At 32.6% G+C, this 21,053-nt stretch overlaps 1 protein-coding gene across 6 annotated transcripts; it reads left to right on the top strand.

The window, feature by feature from the left end:
- The first annotated feature begins 1,078 nt into the window (after positions 1–1,078).
- Positions 1,079–21,053, top strand: LOC110647356 (protein SEMI-ROLLED LEAF 2). Of its 6 annotated transcripts, none has more exons than XM_021801141.2 (21): positions 1,080–1,245; positions 1,348–1,413; positions 1,781–1,944; positions 2,427–2,501; positions 2,958–3,073; positions 3,450–3,564; positions 3,915–4,043; positions 5,552–5,599; positions 5,731–5,840; positions 5,943–6,139; positions 6,246–6,538; positions 7,681–7,830; positions 7,923–8,282; positions 8,379–8,525; positions 14,699–14,774; positions 15,291–15,418; positions 15,542–15,742; positions 17,784–17,924; positions 18,034–18,168; positions 19,597–19,797; positions 20,570–21,053. In XM_021801141.2, the coding sequence occupies exons 3-21, from the start codon at positions 1,810–1,812 to the stop codon at positions 20,726–20,728; spliced, it is 2,916 nt and encodes a 971-aa protein (XP_021656833.2). In that variant the 5' UTR covers positions 1,080–1,245; positions 1,348–1,413; positions 1,781–1,809; the 3' UTR covers positions 20,729–21,053. The 6 variants fall into 6 exon arrangements, with proteins under 6 accessions (XP_021656837.2, XP_021656833.2, XP_058004510.1 ...); XM_058148527.1 differs by having other exon boundaries at positions 8,133–8,282; XM_021801142.2 differs by lacking the exon at positions 1,348–1,413 and having other exon boundaries at positions 1,171–1,245.

Consider the following 21,053-nt stretch of genomic DNA (forward strand, 5'->3'; position numbering starts at 1 on the left):
TGAGTATGAGTCTGTAAGATAAGAGAGAAAATTTCTTCATATTTTAATCGGTAATTGAAATTGAAATTGAGAATAATTAACTAAAATAAATAGCATGCATGACTGTGGAGGTTTAAACTCTTTATATATCAATTAGATTTAAAAAGATAAATTTAATTTAGTGATAGAAATTACATGCAATAAATTGAAAAACTTGTTTTAGCTTAGTAAAAATATCATATTACAAAACTTTTATCAATAACTATTTTATTTTTTTTACAAATCATTATTTTTTTGACCGCATAAATTATTTTTTTTATAAGTATTTATCAATTAATTTTTATAAATTAAATCAAATACTGTTAAAGTACCTGTTTGACAATAAATTTGAATGCTTAAAACTGCTTATAATTTTAAATGCTTATAAGTATTTATTAGCTAATTTTTATAAACTATGTCAAACACCGTCTAAATACCTATTTGATATTGAATTTTAAAATTCTAAAGTATTTTTTTGGAAAAAAAATCATTTTAGATTAAAAAAGTTAGTTTAAAAAAATTATTTTATTATTTTAAAAATATTTTTCAAAATGGGAAGCTTCAACACTATGCCAAACATATTTAAGTGTCTATTTGACAATGAGTTTGGACAGTTCAAATTATTTTTCTGAATAAAAGTATCAATTTTAGATATTAAAAATAATTTAAAAAATTATTTTATTATTTTAATATATTTATAATTAAAATTTATTAAATTTAAATTTAAATTATTTTTTAATATTATCTTGGTAATATATTATAACAAGTAATTTTCTTATAATGCCAAACAGGCACAAGTCTTGCAACCGGAAGGAAAAAAATAAAGGGAGCCTCGTGCTGAAATCCCGGAGCCGTTGGTGTCATGAGCAGAGTTTTAACTAATAGACTCCAACACCCACAGCTCAACAGCTTCGCATTTTCCCTTTTCATTAATTTTTCTCCTCTAAACTCACATGCATTTACCTTTGTTTTCGGTCACAGCCCACACATTCACGCTACCTGATCAAACGCTGGCTCTTTATTCAATCGTGCTTCGAGTAACTGGTCTGTGACCGTTACAATAACTCCACAGGTTGCAAGGATATCGTGGCATCTGGATTTTGTTAATTATTTATTTATTTTAACTGAAAATAAATAAATATTTCCAATATTTGAAGGAAACACATAGAACACCCTCCGGAAGACGTCAAGGCCTTCTCTTTTCCCCCCAATTGGCTATTTTCTCAAGTAATTTCTTCAATTTTTATTTTTTATTCCAGCTAAATTTTGATTTTTATATCTATTTTTTTTTATTCTTCACAAATTTTCTTCTTCATTTCTGGCTTCCAGGCTATTCTAGATCGTGATCACATCTACTAAATTTTGTCGAAACTATAATTTCGCTTATTTGGATTGGTGGGTTTCATTTAGTTTTTCATAATTTGGTTCCAAATTCTATACATTCAATCTGGTTTTTTTAGTTTTCTTTAAGCTTTTTGACCATAATAGCTTTGCTGATTCCTTCTTGCGTTTTGACATTTCAATCAGTTTCATTCTTTGAAGAGCCAAAAACACATCTAGGTTCATGGAACTCCAGTTACTTTTATTGATAATAGCATTAAGGACACAGTTCTAGTAAACTTTTGTGAATTTGAACTGTTTTGACCATTTGGGTCAATGAGCTTATTGTAGATTATTCATCAAAACTTATGGAAAACTGTGAATAGCTATGAATTGTTGTTAATTGATTTTTTTTTTCTCTCGTTTGAATTGGATTAAGTAGATTGTAGAGGCTTTGGATTTCCTTAGATAATGGGGGTAATGTCAAGGCGGGTTCTGCCCGTCTGCGGCAACCTCTGTTTCTTCTGTCCTTCATTGCGCGCAAGGTCAAGACAGCCCGTTAAGCGTTACAAGAAGTTTCTTGCTGATATCTTCCCCCGTAATCAGGTGATGGCTCAGTTTAAGTACTTTCATTTTTTATGTTTCAGGAGGATACTAATTCATTAAGCTCTTTCTTTATTATTTACTTACGGAGGTGATTCTTGCCTTTTTATGCTTTGCAAATTAAGTGGGTATTTAGTGTTGATCTAGTGGATCTTTTACTCATCTGTCAGTTTCTATGGTACAATTATATCTCTGAAACTGGTTGATGCAATTAAAGCATCTATAGCTGCAATCACAATTATTATCTTCTTCAGTGATCTTGGACAGTCTAGGAGTGAAGTTGAGTGGAAGTAGTAGGGATTATAGGTTTAGTAAATATTTATAACTTTGCTACTTCAATCTGATGTTTCTGGTCATTTCTCCTTCAAAGCTCTTGAAGGCTACTGATTCCCCCTCTCCTAATTACACAAAAGGTTAGAAAGAAAAATATTTGCATATAAGTAGCAGTTTGGATATATTGTTTATTTTCTGCCTTCATTTTGCAGGAGGCTGAACCAAATGATAGGAAAATCGGGAAGCTTTGTGATTATGCTTCAAAGAACCCATTACGTATTCCCAAGGTGTGTTTTCCAGTACATTTAGGGGTTTTCATATTTGTGCTCTTAATAAAAATTTCAAGTTTTACCATTTTCTGTGGTTTGTTGTTTTATTTGATGGGTTTTGTGGGAAAAAAAATTAAGCTTGAAGTTAGCATGCAATTTTCCTTTTCCCCCTTGTTATCAAGAGCTGACTCTCTCTCTCTCTTTCTCTCTCTCCCTCTCTCTCTCTCTCACGCACACGGTAATGGTTGTACTCGTATAGGTAGGCATGCTTTCACAATGTTCAGCAACTATCTGATTTTTCTGTGAGCAATTCTTTTCTCTTTTTCTGAGTTGCCTGGTCCTAGTAGAAATTTTGATCAACCATAATATTGTGACTAAGTATTGCAAGCTTTGAATAAAAAACTGTAATAAGTGGTTGAAATATATGAGATTCAATTGCCTGCTAGCTTTTTTTTTTTTAAATTCTCCGCACAGATTACAGATACGCTGGAGCAAAGATTTTACAAGGAGTTGCGACATGGGAACTTTGGATCTGTGAAAGTTGTGGTGTGCATTTATAGGAAATTGCTGTCGTCATGTAAGGAACAGATGTAAGTTACGCATTGAGTCTTGTAAATGGCCCAACTTAATGAACAAATTTAGTGGTATGACTAGTTGGAGATAACCTTGTAATTTCGTTGTTACATAACATGTGGTATCAATGTCCGATTTGTTATATAGTTGTGTATTATAAATAAATGGAAGGATGTAGGCTAGAATGTCAGAAAAGAAAAAGAAAACATATTGATAAATAAATGTAAATAGAAAAATAGATGTATTGACTAATAAAACTAGATTTATTATTACATTTTTTATGCCAAGACATGAACATGAATACGTTGGAATGATTTGAGGCACATTGCTTTTTGCAAATTAAAGCTATTTTTGTTTGCATTGCATTTGCTGGATCCTCTTAATTGTTTGCAGGCCACTATTTGCCAGTAGTTTATTGGGAATAGTTCGGACTCTTATGGAGCAAACTGGGCAGGACGAAATGCAGATTCTGGCTTGCAATATTCTTGTTGATTTTATAAATAGTCAGGTTTGTAATGGTAAAGCTTTTGACATAGTTTGTGCATGATGGCACATGGTATATGGGGATTAGTCATTAATGTGGCTCTAAAATTATTCAAACTTATATATATATATATATATATATATATATATATATATATATATATATATGGCAAAAGGAATGGAGTGGTGAAGGGACTATCAAGAGTTCAGGTGGCTTGAGAGAGGCTGTTCTTTGTTTGTTTTAGGCCATTTATACACCAGCTTTATAATAGGTCAACAATTGGCAATGTTTGCATACACTGAAGTCAGATCATGTGCTCTAAATATTAAATTTGTCATTACTAATGTGATTCTGACTTCTTGACTCAAAACTAGACGGATAGCACACAAATGTTCAACTTAGAAGGCATCATTCCTAAGCTGTGTCAATTGGCTCAAGGTGTGGGTGATGGTGAAAGAACTCTTCGTTTGCATTCAGCAGGACTGCAAGCTTTGGCTTCCATGGTGGAATCCTCCCTTCCCCCTCTCTATCTATATCTTAGTTCAGATGTTGTATATTCATGAATTCCTACATTTCATGCACTCATGGGAAGTAGTTTTCTTTGTGGTCTTGTCAAGGTACTTTGAGCATAATATTCATATATTTGCCACATTTTGATTATTGAAAATAATCTATGCAATGCCAGTTTAGTTAGTAATAATCTAATTGATGTTGTTGTCAATGAGAAAAATTCTCCTCTCACCTAGTTTGCAAATAGGTGGGTCACTTGTATGTCTTGTTTACTTATTTTGCATATTTGAACCAAGGGTCACTTGTATGTGTTGTTTTACCAATTTTCCATAGTTGAACCAAGGTTTTTTTATAGTTTAGGGTAAATTACAACTAAGTCCTTGAGGTATAGCGAAACTCACAAATCAGTCCTTGATTTATTTTTGGTAACAATTTGGTCCTCAAATTAAAATTCCGTTAACAAATTAGTTCTTGTCATCTAAATTGACCATTAACTCCGTTAACTGCTTTCCAATTTGAAATAATTTAGTCCTTAAAATTTTATTTTATTAATAAAATAGTCCCTACATTTAAATTTTATATTTAAGTAATTATTTATTTTTTTTTTAAATAATTATATATTTTATAAAATATTAATTATTTTTTATATTTATAATTATTTAAATATAAAATGGTTAAAAAGTAGTTCATAATAAACAATATGTTTTACCAAATTCTTAAATTTTTATATTATGGTCTATGATTTTGTAAAAAAAAATATATTTTATTTATAGTAATATTTTTTGATAAATAAATAATTGTAAAATTTTTTAACATGATTTGTAAGAAAAATTATATAAAAATTTATTCTTATATGATCTAATATAATTTATTTTGACAATAGGTAATCATTCATATATTGTTTTAAAGTTATAATTTATTTATAATTTATAAATATTTGCTTTAAATTAATTTTTATTGAAAATAATTGTTTGAGAAGCATATCATTATCTATTTAATATTTTATAGAATATATAATTATTTAAATATAAAATAAATAGTTACTTAAATATAAAATTTAGATATAGGGATTGATTTGTTAATAAAACAAAATTTTATGGACTAAATTATTTCAAATTGAGAAGCAATTAATGGCAGAGACTAATTTGTTAAAGGAATTAAAATTTAAGGACCAAATAATTACTTAAAGACAAACCAGAGACTAACCTGTGATTTTGCTATACCCAGGGACTTAGCTGCAATTTACCCTATATATTATAGTTCTGCCCAATGGGGGTCAAAGATGGTGATTGAACATACTCCATTTTTTTTTCTCCTTATTTCTATTGTCATGTTGTTAGCTTAGCCAGACATTATTTTTCATAAATCTTCTCCTTCCTCTTTCTCATTATCTTACTAATACTTTCTTGTAGTCTGCAAGCCAGCATGTTTTGTTGTATGATCTTTTGCATGCTTATTTTTCAATCGTCACTGATGCTTCTTGCTATTATTTTGTCCCTAGGTGTCTTTCACGGGTGAGCATTCCCACATCTCAATGGAGTTCGATAATGTAAGCTGTCCTCCTGTAGTAATGATATCTTTGATGTAAACAAACACAACAGATATGATAAAAGCAAAAATACATGGAATGCTTTCAGTTGTTGGCTTTTGTTATCTGAAACTATTTCTGATGTGAAACAGATTATATCAGTCACTTTGGAGAACTACATCGATCCCCAAATGAACCCAGACATTATTAATAAGGTTTCCTTGCCAAGCCTTACTACCAAACCTGAATTGGACCACACAATGTAAGGCTTCATTGTATTAATTCACTGATACTTATTTAGAATATAAAATTAGGAACTATTTTTATTTAGTTGACATCTCTTATTCTTTTATGACTGAAACAGGGATACTTCAAAAAGTCCATCTTACTGGTCTAGGGTTTGCTTATGTAATATGGCTAGACTGGCAAAGGAAGCTACAACTTTTCGGCGTGTGCTTGAACCTCTGTTCCGTAATTTTGATACTAACAATCATTGGCCTCTGGAAAAAGGAGTTGCGTACCCTGTTTTAATATATTTGCAATCACTTTTGGAGGAAGCAGGTTACAATGGGAATTTTGATGCACCATCTTTTCTTTTCTAGAAACATTATGGTTCTAGTATTCTTTTTCAAGTTATATTTGATGTTCTCTTTTGTCTTAATACCAGGAGACAACTCGCATTTGCTATTATCTAACCTGGTCAAGCACTTGGATCATAAGAATGTGTTCAAAGAACCTCTTGTACAAATAGATATTGTTAATGTCATCTCACAGCTTGGACAAAATGCAAAGCAAGAGGTCACAGTTACAGTCATTGATGCAATATCTGACTTGATTAAACATTTGAGAAAATGCCTTCAAAATGCAGCTGAATTATCTAGCTCTGGAGATTGTATTGACAAACAAAATGCTGATCTTCAGTTTGCCATAGAAAAATGCATCTTACAGCTCTCAAATAAGGTTTGTAGTTGTTCTTTTTCTTGTGTTTTGAACTTCACGTTAAATTCATAGCACTTTCCACTTAATTTGTACTTTCCACTTAATTTATTGAATTTGATGAATACTAAAGGATTTACAAAAGCAGTCCATATGGGTGGGGCAATTCATTTAATGAGAGAAATTAAGCTAATTGAGTGGAGGCAATTAGATTAATTGAGTGGGAACAATTCAAGATTTATTAAAAAAATTTATGAAGGAGGAGTGGGGCCAGTGGGGGCAATTGTCCCCTCTAAATCCGCTGGTTTGTGCTGGCCATGCATATGCATCTTGCACCCATACTCAAGTTCCTTCAATGTCATTCAGAATACATTATGGAAATCATGTTTGTGCCTTAAACTGTTCGACAATTATGCTACTATCATTAATGGTACCACCTCAGATTCAAATTAGCAGATATGTACTAAAAATGAAAAAAAAAAAAAAAATACACACACACACACAGAGTGAAGCAAGAGAGATCTGCTTTTTCTGTTGCTATCAAGCTCAACATATTCATTTCTTCTTCTTCTTCTTCTTTTTTTTTTTGGTTGTGCAGCATTCAATTCTATAGAGCATAGCTGCACTGAAATATTCCTTTAATTTGATAGGATATGATATTGAAACAAGATTTGATAACATTTCTCTCTCTCCAATTCCATTTTAACTTGATCAGAAAGATGCAATTATCAACCTATAGTTTAAGCAAGATTGTTTCTTTGGACATCTCTTTACAATTGAACTTTTATGTTGTATTATTTATTTTCATGGGTTCAGTTTACAACTCCATATAATTTAATTAATGTTTATTGTATGCCAATTTTATTTTAAGTTCTTTTCTTTTCCGGTATGAAATTCATCCTTAAACGCAACTCTTTGACCTTTAATAACTGTCTAACCTTCAAAGACTAGATTTAACTGTTACTGGAGTTGCAGTTACCAACTTACCATTAATGTAGATATTTTATTGAGAAAAACCAATTCTATATATAAATTGGGTTCTAGTAAATACTCTTCATAAGCTAGTGTCTTTTTGCCGTTGTTTTATATATATATATATATCTACACAAACACACTAAATTTATCAAATAAATTTTTACTGTATAAAAGGTGTTTGTTATTAACAGGTTGGAGATGTGGGACCCATACTTGATAAAATGGCTGTGTTCTTAGAGAATATTTCAACTACTACTATTGTAGCTAGAACGACAATATTTGCTGTTCATCGGGCAGGACAGATTATTGCATCCATCCCTAACATATCATATCACAAGAAGGCAAGTGCATTTGCTTAAATTGAAATATGCTACTTGCTGTTCAGATCTATTAAAAAGATCCGAGATATGATGTTATACTTATAACTTTTCAGGCCTTTCCTGATGCTTTATTTCACCAGTTGCTCATAGCAATGGCCCATCCAGACCATGAGACAAGAGTTGGAGCGCACAGTGTCTTATCCATTGTGCTTATGCCATCCTTGCTTTCTCTTTGGTCAGACCAGAATAAGAAAACATCAGAAGCTATTTCTGGATTTTTTGATACATTGGAGAAGTCAATGAGCAAAAGATTCTCCTTTCAGGATGAGGGTAAGGATAACGCAAAAGTCATGGATGGAGGATCGTGGGAGGGAGACAATCAAATATTGGATGCGGATGCAAAAAAATTTAGAAAAAGTGACTCAAGTAGCCATTCAAATAGCTTAAAGTCTTCTACCACAGATGGAAAAACTGTATGAAACTCCTATATCTTAGAATTTAGCGTTTAGTTTTGCTTGTTTTAAATCCTATTCTGTAGTACGATCTAGTTAAACTACTGTTATCCGCAGCAAACTTCTCTACGATTGAGTAGTCATCAAGTCAGTCTTTTGCTTTCATCACTATGGGTTCAAGCAACATCTGCTGAGAATATGCCTGCAAATTTTGAGGCCATGGCACATTCTTATAACATTGCTTTGCTCTATACTCGGTCTAAGGTAAGTCATCTTCATAGCATTTTTAGCATTCACTGCATCTACTTCAATCTTCTTGCCCTTGTCTAGTGTCTTGAGTCTAATGGCGTACTTTTGATGGGTTGTTTTGATCTTTTATGACTTGTTATAATACTTCAGGCAAGCATATGTGCTTGTCTATCAATAAACTTTCTATTATCTTAGTCATAAGTGAAAATAGGATGTTTTTGTGTATGCAACTCTGCATATCAAGAGTAACCCTGATGAAGAAAGTGAGTGATGTTTAGTAATTAGATGATTTTTACTGCAAGAAGGATAGGGAATCAGCAAATCATTTGCTTCTTCATCTTGACCAGGTGAGAACTCTGGGGACCAATTTAGTATACTATGTCCAAAGAATCTAGAAATGGAGCTTACATGTTGTAGCGATCTTTGTAGATCTAGAAGGAAAGAAGTGTGAGATATCATTCTTTTGGTCCACTGTGGAACACTGATGATGAAAGACACTGATATTTAAGTGAATTTTTCTGTGTATTTCTTGATGATAAAAATGAAATACAAGGCTCCTATTTGTATACAAAGAATCAGACCTAAATAGGAAACTAAAAAGTAGGAAGCTAACTACAATGAGCTAATTACAATACGAAAATACAATTAATGCCTAATAATATGTATTCCTAAAATTAAGGGATTCCAACACTCTCCTTCAAGTTGGTTCATAGATATTACACACGCTCAACTTTCAAAATAAAGTGTGGAACACTTGCCAACTACTCCTTTGAAGTCACTTAAGTTACGGTCATTGAACCATTTACATTTTTCTCATTTATGAAGTGCCCATCAATCTCTATATGTTTGTTCCTATCATGTTGAATTGGATTGTGGACAATACTAATAGCAGCTTTGTTGTTACAAAACAAAGATAAACTATTGGTCTCTAACATCCTCAACTCCTCTATCAACTTCTGCAACGATAATAGCTCATAGATGTCTTGTGCCATAGCCCTTTATACTGCTTCTGCACTTGATCTAGCTGTCACATTTTGTTTATTGCTTCTCTAAGTAGCTAGGTTGCCGCTAACAAAGGTGTAATAACATGATGTAGACCTATCATTAAGAGATCCAACCCTATCTGCTTCTGTAAAAGCTTTTATCTGGAGATGACCATGCTTCAAAAAAAGAAGTCCCTTGCCTAGTGTAGATTTAGATACCTCGAAATATGAAAAACAGCTTCTAAGTCAGGTGCTCAAGGATCATGCATATATTGATTCACTAGACTCACTGCATAAGCTATGTCTGGTCTATTGTGCGAGAGATAAATTAATCTCCCAACCAACCTCTAATATCTTCCTAAGTTAATTGATTCCCAAACTCTTGCTTGTAGTCTAATTAGTTTTAATAGGAGACTCTGGAGGTTTACAGCCCAACATGTCTGCTTCTTTTAGGAGGTCTAAAATATACTTTCTTCGAGAAATGAAGATTTTTCCATTTGATTAGGCAATCTCTATTCCAAGAAAGTACCTTAATCTACCTAAGTCTTTAATTTTAAACTCCTAGGCCAGGAGTTCTTTCATATGGGCAATCTCCTCCTTATCATCTCCTGTCACAACTATGTCATCAATATAATAATAAGCAATGTGATCTTACCTTAACAGTGTTTCATAAACAAAGTATGATTTGCATTAGTTTGATAGTATCCAAAGGAGATCATGGCCTTACTAATTCTGTCAAAGCATGCTCTGGGTGATTGCTTCAGAGCATACAAAGCCATCTTCAGCCTACAAACTTTCCCTTTGATTCTATTATCTTCAAATCCTGAGGGAATTCCCGTGTACACCTCCCTCCCTAAGTCTCCATGCATGAAATTATTCTTTACATCAAATTGCTGTAAGTCCCATTTAAGATTTGTTGCACATGACAACAAGATTCTAATAGTATTCATCTTTGCAACAGGAGCAAAAGTCTCTTGATAATTCACTCCATATGTATGAGTGAAACCTTTAGCCATTAGCCCTGGCCTTGTACCTTTCAATGGAATCATCTGCCTTATGTTTTACTGTGAACACTCACTTGCATCCCACTGGTTCCCAATGGAAGAGAAACAAGATCCCATATTAACAAAGCTCTCATCTCCTCTACTATAGCTGCCTTCCAATTTGGAGCAAAACATGCTTCCTTCCAATTCTATGGGATAAAAACCAAAAAAACAGACAAGACAAAGGTTCTATAGGAAGGAGACAAGGAGTTATAGGAAACAAAATTAGAAATGGAATGTTTAGTACAAGCCCTGACTCCTTTTTTGAGTCTAAGAGCAATGGGACTATCGAGATCATCAATAGTAGAATTAGAATTGAACTCAGAAATATAAGTAGGATCATCAGGAATTAAAGAAGACACACCACATTCTTTAAAAACTAATTCTAGAAATGTTGGCTGATTAGGTGTATCAAGCTCAATGGTTGTATTTGTCTTATTTTGACACGTAGGTTCTCAAATACAATCTATTCAATCTCCTTGGGACTTGAGGAGGTGGTTGGTCTTGGTTAGATGGTTTATTACTAAGGTGTGACTCAAGCCTAATAGTCTCCCCTTGAGATGGGTGGTCTTGGTTAGGTGGCTCATTAATAAGGTGTGACGCAAGCCTGATAGTCTCTCCCTAAAGCCTAATAGCCTAGTTAGGAAAAAGGACCTCTCCCTCTTTCTCCATATACTCCTCTGAAGAGGTGACTTGACAAGGAAATAAGGCTCAGATTCTCTAAAGGTAACATCCATACTGGCAAAATATTTCTTAGTAAGAGGTTGATAATACTTATAGCCCTTTTAAGTATCAGAGTATCCTACAAACACATATTTAAGAGCTCTAAGTTTTTAATATTTATTTTGTGAACAAAATAGACATATCCAAAATTCTTTGGAGGAATAATATAAGAATTATGACCTTGTAAAACCTCTAAATGGCTCATAAAGTTCTGTATTCTCAGAGGCATTCTATTGATAAGATATGTTGAAGCAAGAACTACATCCTCTCATAAGGTGTAGCAAGATTTATAATAAACATTAGAGATCGAGCCACCTCCAATAAATGTCCATTTTTCTTTCAAACACTCCATTTTGTTCACTATTATTGACGCAACTAGTTTAATGCACTATACTATTTGAATCCAAATAAGCACGAAAAAAACCATTAACATATTCTGTATCATTATCAATTCTTAAGATTTTAACCTTGGCATCAAACTGTATGCAAATCATTTTGTGAAACTATTGAAAGTAAGAAAATACTTCACTTTTGGCTTTCATCAAATAAACCTATGTCAATCTAGTGCAACAACCAATAAAAGTGACAAACCATCTTTAACCAAACCAAAAAACTATTTGAGTAGGTCCCTACACATAAGAATGAATAGTCATAAAAGATACTAAACTTTTATTATTTATGGAAAGATAAACTGTCTTATGTATTTAGAAAATTCACAAGCCTCATAAAGTAGTAAAACTGAGTTGCAATTCTTAAACAAATTAGGATATAACCTTTCTAGAGCAAAAAAAGATGGATGTCCTAATATCTTGTGCCACTGGAGAATCTCTTCATTAGCACTCATAGACTTTCCTAACAAAACCTAGTTTGCTCCAGGATTTGAGGGACCACACTCGTCTTCTAACAGGTACAGACCATTTCGCAATCTACCATTGCTAATTATTTTCTCTGTTCTCAAATCTTGAAATAACCAATGAGTAGTAAAAAAAAAAAATCAATTTTGCAATTAAGGGCTTGAGTAATGGAATTGGTAGATAAAAGATTAATAAGAAAGCTAGGAATATGAAGAACTTAATTGAGATTTATATTGAGAGTGCATGTAATAGAACCTGTACTAGAAATTGTGGTTAAGGAACCGTCTGTTATATGAACTTTTTCTTTTCTTGAGCACGGGGAATGGGTAAAGAATTTATTTAAAAAACTTGTCATTTGTTTGCTCCTGAATCTGTAACCTAATAAGATTTATCAAGATTGATAAGAAAATGTTACTTGATTTTACAAAATTAGAAGAGACAACTGTGAAAGATTGAGATTCAAACCGAGATAGTAAATGCCTTAGAGATTGAACTTTTTCATTGGAAAAAATCCCAATATCGTTTGTTGCTTTAGAGTAATCGACTATTTTAGACATGTTGGCTTGTGTTTAGGTTAAGACAAGGGTTGGGTAGAGGCACAACACATAAGTAACAATTGGAAAAAAGCCGGAAGAGGTCCACGTGTTGTGAACAATGCATGTGAATAGTACTAGAGCCCGCCCTAATGAATTGAATGCTCTGATACCATGATGAAAGACATTGATATTTAAGGGGATTTTTCTGTGCATTTCTTGATGATAAAAATGAAATAGAAGGCTCCTATTTATATATAAAGAATCATACCTAAATAGAAAACCAAAAAATAGGAAGCTAATTATAATGGGAAAATACAATTAATGCCGAATAATCTGTATTCCTAAAATCAATAAATCTTTTCAACCTTGTTTTCAATTAGAGGTCCTTCAAGTGTAGCATTGTGTATTCTTAGTGTAAACATGTGGTACTACCTTCGTTGTGTTATTTGAATATAAAGTCTTTTGACTGATTAAAACAATTGTGATGAGATATGCCATAATTGGTATATAAATTTATTGACATGTTTATCGGATGGTAGCATCATAGTTACCAGATTCGCTCACCCCCCCCTTGGGAACCGTGATCTAGGCCATTTGTTTAGAATTGCGGGATGTTTGCATTCCAAATCACTAGGGGGCACGATCTAGGTTGCCAAAATAGAGGTTCCGGTGAGAAATGAACAGAAGAAAGAGATAAAAAAAAGGGCAAATCACCTAAAAAAATCCTAGCCTTTTTTTATTTTTACAATTCTACTCCATCCTTTTTTTTTAACAATTTTACTCCAATCTTTGGTGCCCCATTTAATTTTACCCTATAGTCAAAATCATTTATTAAATTTAACAGCAACACCATGTCATCATGTCTAATAAGCATTATAATATCTTATTAACTGCTAACTTTGTCCCTAAGTTATCCTAATAATCTCTAAATTGAAAAGAAAACTCAGGATCCCTAACCCAAAATCGATGCTGCTCTATTGGCTCACTCTTCCATGAGCAAGAACAAGCAGAAGAAGAATGAGCCAGTGCAGCAGAATCGATTTTGTGTTAGGGATCCTTAGTTTTCTTTTCAATTTAGGGATTATTAGGATAACTTAGGGATAAAGTTAGCAGTAATGCTTATTAGACATGATGACATAGTGTAACTGTTAAATTTATCAACTGATTTTGATGGTAGGGTACAATTAAATCGGGTGCCAAAGGTTGGGATATTTTTTTTGTTGATTTTCCCTAAAACAAAAAGAAAGAAGGAAGATCAATAAACATGCAGCACAGGAAGAAGAAGAAAGGATGTTTTGAAAGACTAAAAGTGGAGTAGGTGGACCAAAAGATAAAGTGGGGCTTTTGGATTTACATGTTACTGTGTTAGGTGGCACTGTAGTCTTGGTCTTGAGACTTTAAATGAGTATTTTATTTGTAGAAAATTAATTTTTTTATAAAATATAAACATTATTAACTATTAACATTTTTTAATTATTTAAAATTATATTTTTTTAATAATTATAATAATAATTAAATGACTTTGAAATTTTAAATAATATATATTATGTTAAAAGCTGACCCCAAATTTTTGGGATAAAGGCTTAGATGAGTTGAGTTGAGTTGAGTATATATTATGTTAAAAAATTATCATGTTAAATTAATATTTTAAATTTTTTTTATAGACATATTATGTTAAGTAAAATTTAAAAATAAAAGAAGTATTTCAAATCGACGTTTCAATTAAACATGCTGGAAATCCAATTGGCATACGAACTAAGCCTACCCCTATGTACCCTATATTTTGTTAAGTGGCGTACCATGTACCATGTACCTGTACCCATACCCATACCAGGACTCGAGAGTATCACGTTCTAGGTAACTATGGGTAGCATTGACTTGGAAGTGGAAGATAAAAATCTCGTAGAAGCTTCTGCATGGATAGAGAGATTTTAATGTCTCACCATTTTTTCCAAATCTTTTTGGTGTACATTAGTTAATAAAAGATTTTAATGTCTTATATTTGATGGCCATCGTGAATTGTGTGTTGATTAACTTGGCTAATGACAGACGTCCAATCACATGGCCCTAGCTCGGTGTTTTCAGCTGGCATTCTCACTTAGGGGCATCTCTCTGGATCAAGAAAGTAAGTTACATTTGTCAGTGAATGGTATATATTTACGCTTTAAGCAATTAAAATATTTATTTAGGAACATGGATTATCCTTCTATGTGCCTGGGCTGGAGATGCTACATTCCTGAAATTTGGAATTCCATTGAATACAGCCATGTACACAAGAGTGCACACTCATACATCTTTATGGACCTTTTATCTGCATGCCAGTACTTTTCTTTTGGTGGTTCTATTAAAATGATAGACGAATAGAAAACCAATAATACCACTACCAGTTCAATCTAGTACACTAAATATGTAATAAAAATCACTGATATATGACGCGTAGTTATGCTCAAGAATTAAGATTTAACCACTTAGTGTACTCAAGGTTTTTTCTTCTACTTTTTTCGTAAGTCTTTGGTGAAAAACACTTTTTTGTGATTTATATTGGAAACAAGATTATTGGCAGTTCAGAGAAGTTACATAAAAATAATAATAAAAAAAAAATTTCGATATATGTTTTTCATTTCATGTATGCATATTGAAGGAGGTCTACAACCGTCTCGGAGAAGGTCTCTCTTCACCTTGGCATCATACATGCTAATATTTTCTGCAAAGGCAGGGAATTTCCCAGAGCTAATTCCTATAGTTAAAGCGTCTTTGACAGAAAAAACAGTTAAGTCTCCTTTCCAGTAACTGCAAGATAACTCTTATCTTTTGATTTCATTTTTCTAGGCTAATGCATGTTTTCTTTTTAGCTTCTAATGTATTTGAATCAATTTATTTTCCTTTGGACAGGCTGATCCTTATCTTGAGTCAGTGGAAGACATCAGGCTGCAGACTGTTTATTTAGAATCTGATGGGGGAAAGATGGTATATGGGTCAGAGGAAGACAATGTTGCTGCATCACAATCTCTCTCAGCAATAAAATTAGATGATCACCACTTGAAGGAAACCTTGATATCACAATTCATCAAAAAATTTGCAAAATTGACAGAGGTGACTTTCATATTTATGCTGTGCAATTTCTTAGGAGGATAAATAGCTCATCCATCTTTGTCAATTTTAATCTCTGGTAAAGTACTTTTCAAACGGAATAGAATTATAAATAATAAAATACATAATTCTTAAATAAATTTCTAAATAATAGAAACATAAAATTTTTAATTTTAAAATGAAAATTAAATCAAAATAATTACTAAATTTATTTTGCCTTGATTGCAACATTTTTCCCTGGTTGAAGAAAGCTCAACCTTGAGTTTTGTAGTGTCGAAGAATAAAAGTTGAATTCAGAGAACAAACGATTCTATCTTCTTGGATGGTGGCAATAAGATTGAAACAATAAACTTTATTCTTTCCTTCACATCTTTAGTAACATCCATAGCCGCAACTACAGTGGAAAGGCACTTCACGTGAACAAGAGAATTGGGTAAATTTTCAGTTTCCATTGTCCTCTTCTGGGCCTTTTTATTTTTCTTTCCCTAAGATAGAATAGCTTCCTCTAACTTTTTTTGGCTTATTCTATCAGTTTCCTTTTCTAGAATTTCTTCCCCAAAATTTTCCAAGTCAGTCTTATCAACTCGAATTTCAAGATGTGAAAGTCTCAACAATCAAAACTTCGAATTCTTTAAGCTGCACTTTGTGCTTTTCATTATGAAATTCTTGCCTTGCATCCTTTTGAGTCGTAATTACATCTTCAAAACTCTTGATACCGCTTCCACCTTTGCTTTCAGCATTTCCAAAGTTTCTTCAAGTTGTTGCTTACCTTTTTTCTTGAGATTTTTCTTGAAATCGAATATTGGAGCAATCATCATAGGAAAATAGTTACCACTTATTTTTGGCATAATAGAAGAAGTTTTCCAATATGCTTGTTGAAACATATATTCCTTCTTCCAAGTTTCAAGTTGTTTGACTGTTCAAAATTCATAAAATAAGTCGGGAGGACAATATTCAGCACTACAATATGAATCCCTAAACGAACATATCTCATCTAAGTATACATTGTAAGAATTGATTTCAATCGTCCGAGGCTTAATTAAGGAACATATGTAGCACCAGATTTTTTTTTTTTATTTTTGCAAATGCCAACACTGTAGAAAAGGGAGTCTGGTGTTGCTTGTTGAATCTGTTCTTGTATCTCTTGCTGCTGCAATTTTTTTGTCCTTGTCAGAAAATGCCCCAACTTAACATGAATATTAAGTTGCTGCTATGTTTTCTTGAGTTTGCAGCTGTATCCCATTACGAAAGCTCTTCCTTTGGAAATTGCGAATCGCATGGGCTGTAAATCACATTGCAGTACTCTAGGAAATCAACATAACATAAACAATTGAATGTGTATAATGGATGAAAATGGCCACATGGTTGAGGGAGTGATTATGAAATCTTAGTCAAACTTAGCTCTGATACCTAATTGATGTAGAACCAATAGAACAATCAAAAGGGAAGGAACAAAATTCTGAAAATTCTTATTAATTTGCAATTGTCAATAATAATCATAATAAGTTATCTAGAAAAATACCTAAATTAAATAGGTATTTATAGATTAATAAATAATCCTACTGGGCTACTACTATGATTGGGAATCACAAAATAGAAAAAAACTAAACCAATACAAACTAGGAAAATACTAAACCTAATAGAACTCTTTAAATATCCCTAAATAATAATAGAATTCTTAGATAATAGAAATACTACTTCCTAATTAAATTTCCTAAATAATAGAAACCTTAACTTCTTAATTTTAAGATGAAAAATTAAATTAAAATAATCTCATTGTCTTTGGATAAATTAGAAGAAGCATAAGTTTATCAATTATACATGTGCATCATAATTAGGATGCTTCATAGTTGAATAATTATGCTTCTTTTGGAGTTGGCACACTCAAGAAGCAAGCCCATAGGTAAATTTCATGATTAGTTGTTGAGTTTGATAGACAAGGTTCCACAGAGGACAAAATATATTCACTCAGAAGGCCTCAATTGCATTTAAAAGTGTTTCTTCAACAATGTTTGTATTTATATATTATTATTTGTCTGTCCAGGTTGAGTTATCGAGAATAAAGGAACTACTTCTTCAGGAATTTTTGCCTGATGATGTGTATCCATTGGGAGCTCCTTTGTTTATGGAGACACCGAGGCCATGTTCTTCTCTTGCCCAAGTAGAGGTTCAGGCTTTTGAAGAGGTAATCATAAGATAGTGTCCAACTTTATGACTTAAATAACATAGGTTTCTTGTCCAACAATATGACTAAGAAATAACACAGGTTTCTAATTGTGATGGTTTTCTTTCAGATAATGCCTGCAGCATCCTTGACAGATGATGAAACTATCACTGCAGCTAATGCTAATGAGAATCTGTCAGGTCGCAAAACATCACTTTCTGTCAATTCGCTAGACATTCTAAGTGTCAATGAACTTTTGGAATCAGTAAGAGGACCATTCGTTTCTCTTCCTTTTATTTTCTTCTTAAATATTATGCCTAATGACGATAAATCATGGACTTTGGCACTTGTTAGATTATAATTCATAAGCTTTTATTAATAATATAATTATATCCTCTATTAGATCTCCATCCAAAATTGTTATCAAGTTACTGTTGTGGACGCTAATCAAGTGTCACGGGATCAATATCATTTTAAGAATTAAGTTAATGTGGCATGAAATACTACTCCTTGAAACAAATATGATTTCAATTTGATTGTGGAAATCCTATGTGAAAGTGGCTGGGGGTGAGCGTTATTCAGTTCAACTAAAAACCTGAAATGAACCACATCATCAATGCCTTGTTGCATCACTTGCATCCCTTTTTTTTAAATAAATAAAAAGGTGAATAAAATGGTCCATAACCTTCTAATTTCATTACAGATTAGTGCTTTCACTGAAATCATATATGTAATTGTCCCTAAGTTTCTATTTTGAACAATATTTTAGTCCTTGAGTTTTCAATTGAAACAACTTTTTAATGTCTAAAAAAGTTCAAAGCTGGCAGTCTGAAATTTTGGTCATCAAAAAGGCAAGGGACTAAAAAGTTGTTATAGTTAAGAGATGAGGAAATAAATTGTAATTTGTACATTTTACTAAAAAGTGAAGGACTATTTAATTCACTTTTAATAAAGGAAAAGTCTTGGCAACTTGAACTTGTGCTTTCATGAATTCATGGCCACCATTGGATTGGTGAGGCCCACCAATCCAAAAACTGCCATAAATTCATAAACACACAAATCCATGTGGTTTACTACAGTTTTTTTTTATTTTTTTATTTTTTTATGTAGGGATATAATTGTGTATTTTGTGAAACCTCTGGGGAGTTGTAATTTACCTTTTTAATTATCATTTCAATATTTAGAATTTGAGAAAAAATCTTTGGAGATAGAGATTGATCATCTCACACACATAAGATGACATAATGTGTTGCCCATGTAATCGCTAAAACTGACAATCTTGCGTACTTGGTGCTGATATGGCACACGTGTAATCTTTCTTATATTTCAATTACTCCAGCACTGACTCTATAAAGAAAACAAAAAACAAAAAACAAAACCTAATGAAAAGTCTGGCTAGCTCTTACATCAAGAGCCAAACAGTGTTTGGCCAAATATTAATTGGTGAAGATTGTGGCAGTTGGAGGAGACAAAGGCACACTAAAGATCATGAGATAAAACCAGGTTGTTTTACGAACAAAAGCACATTTTATCCTTTTCTAGTTGCCACATGCAGCCTTTACATAAATGCTTTTGGTTGTGTAGACAATAACAATATATGCAGAATTTTTTAAAAACTGTTTTTATTTTTTTGGTGCATGTCTTTCTCTGTTTCACATTTGCAAATTATATCGATTTTTTTTAATACCTACAGGTCTTGGAAACTGCACAAGAAGTTGCAAGCTCCCAGATTTCCTCCACGCCTATACCTTATGACCAAATGAAAAGTCAGTGTGAAGCTCTTGTGACAGGTAAACAACAGAAGATGTCAATGCTTCAGAGTCTTAAGCATCAACACGATGCCAAGGTTTTCCCCACTAGAGATGAAAAGAAGGGCACTTCATCATTTAATCAGGTGACTTTATTTATTAAACGACTTAAGCACTTTATGTGGCGAGTATAATTACTAAATGAACATGCTGATTTGGTGAAATCATTTTTCCTCTTGTTCCTGCTTTCTCCCCAGTTCCCACACACAAATAAATTGTCACATCATTTCTCTGGTCTTTATGCAATAATGTAGCTGCAACTGAAAGTTTACATGTTTGGTCATTTTTGTACATTTTATACTGGATTTGTTGCCATTTCAGCAGGCAACAAAACATTTTAGGGTTTTTTGGGGGGAGCATATGAGACATTGAAGGGTTGTTTACACATCCTGGAATTCTGTCCTTTGATTATGCATGTAACCTCAAAATCTCAGCCCTACAAGCTGGATCAAAGAATACATGCCATTCATGTGGCCTTTCAAAAAGAGACTAGAAAGTAGGAATGTCAGAAACAAGAAAATATCAGGCAACATATTGACAAACTGGAGCCTAGAGTCTAGACTCTGAGAGACCTAGCCCTAGAATGCTTTTTGAATGCTCCGTGACCTTTGTCATCACTACATGATGTGGTTTGTAAGATCTAGAATGGTGATCTACCATTTAAGTTCATTTCCTTTGTTTCTTCTTTTGTTTTGGTGGAAAGTATTGTTAACATTTCAAGAATCTGGAGTCTGTTTAAAATTGACTGGCTATATTAATATTGATATTAATATTATAAATTCAGTGATTGTACAATTGTCATACTTCACAACACCAAAAATAGTTGTCAATTATTCCCTTTTTTGGCCTCTGTTCCAGAAAGTGGAGTTACTACAAAGTGATTCGAAGTTAAACAGTAACGATCAAAATGGAGTACCTGACCAACTTGCCCTATGTTCAGTTGAGTATGGACATACTGCTTTTAGATTACCACCTTCAAGCCCCTACGACAAATTCATGAAAGCGGCTGGATGCTAAAACCAATGTTTTACACACACCTGTCCCTATATTCTGTTTTTCTTTTTCTTTTTTTCTTCCCTTTCATTTTCTTCAATTACTTTCCATTTTTTTTATTCTCGATTCTTTGTGATGGATACTCTTCTTTAGCATTAATCATAAATTAATATGAAATTTGCTTAGAAGGCTGTGCCAATCGGCCTCAAATGTATGTATAGGAAGGAGAGAGAGGTGATCTTCTTGGGGAATTGGGTCATAGTCACATGCATTGTTTTTGACATCTTTTTTTTTTGGAATATTTGTTAATACCTTGATAGTTTTTAATATGAAATAAACATTTACTTGA

Source organism: Hevea brasiliensis, chromosome 6 (assembly GCF_030052815.1).
Source record: "Hevea brasiliensis isolate MT/VB/25A 57/8 chromosome 6, ASM3005281v1, whole genome shotgun sequence".
Classification (NCBI taxonomy): Eukaryota; Viridiplantae; Streptophyta; class Magnoliopsida; order Malpighiales; family Euphorbiaceae; genus Hevea; species Hevea brasiliensis.

What these genes read in the sequence shown, in the direction of transcription:
- LOC110647356 (XM_021801141.2), top strand. Translation starts at nt 1,810, where the DNA reads ATGGGGGTAATGTCAAGGCGGGTTCTGCCCGTCTGCGGCAACCTCTGT. An exon ending in ACATATCATATCACAAGAAG is followed by an intron (nt 7,831 to 7,922) that starts GCAAGTGCATTT and finishes ATAACTTTTCAG; the next exon opens with GCCTTTCCTGATGCTTTATT. An exon ending in CTACCACAGATGGAAAAACT is followed by an intron (nt 8,283 to 8,378) that starts GTATGAAACTCC and finishes TGTTATCCGCAG; the next exon opens with CAAACTTCTCTACGATTGAG.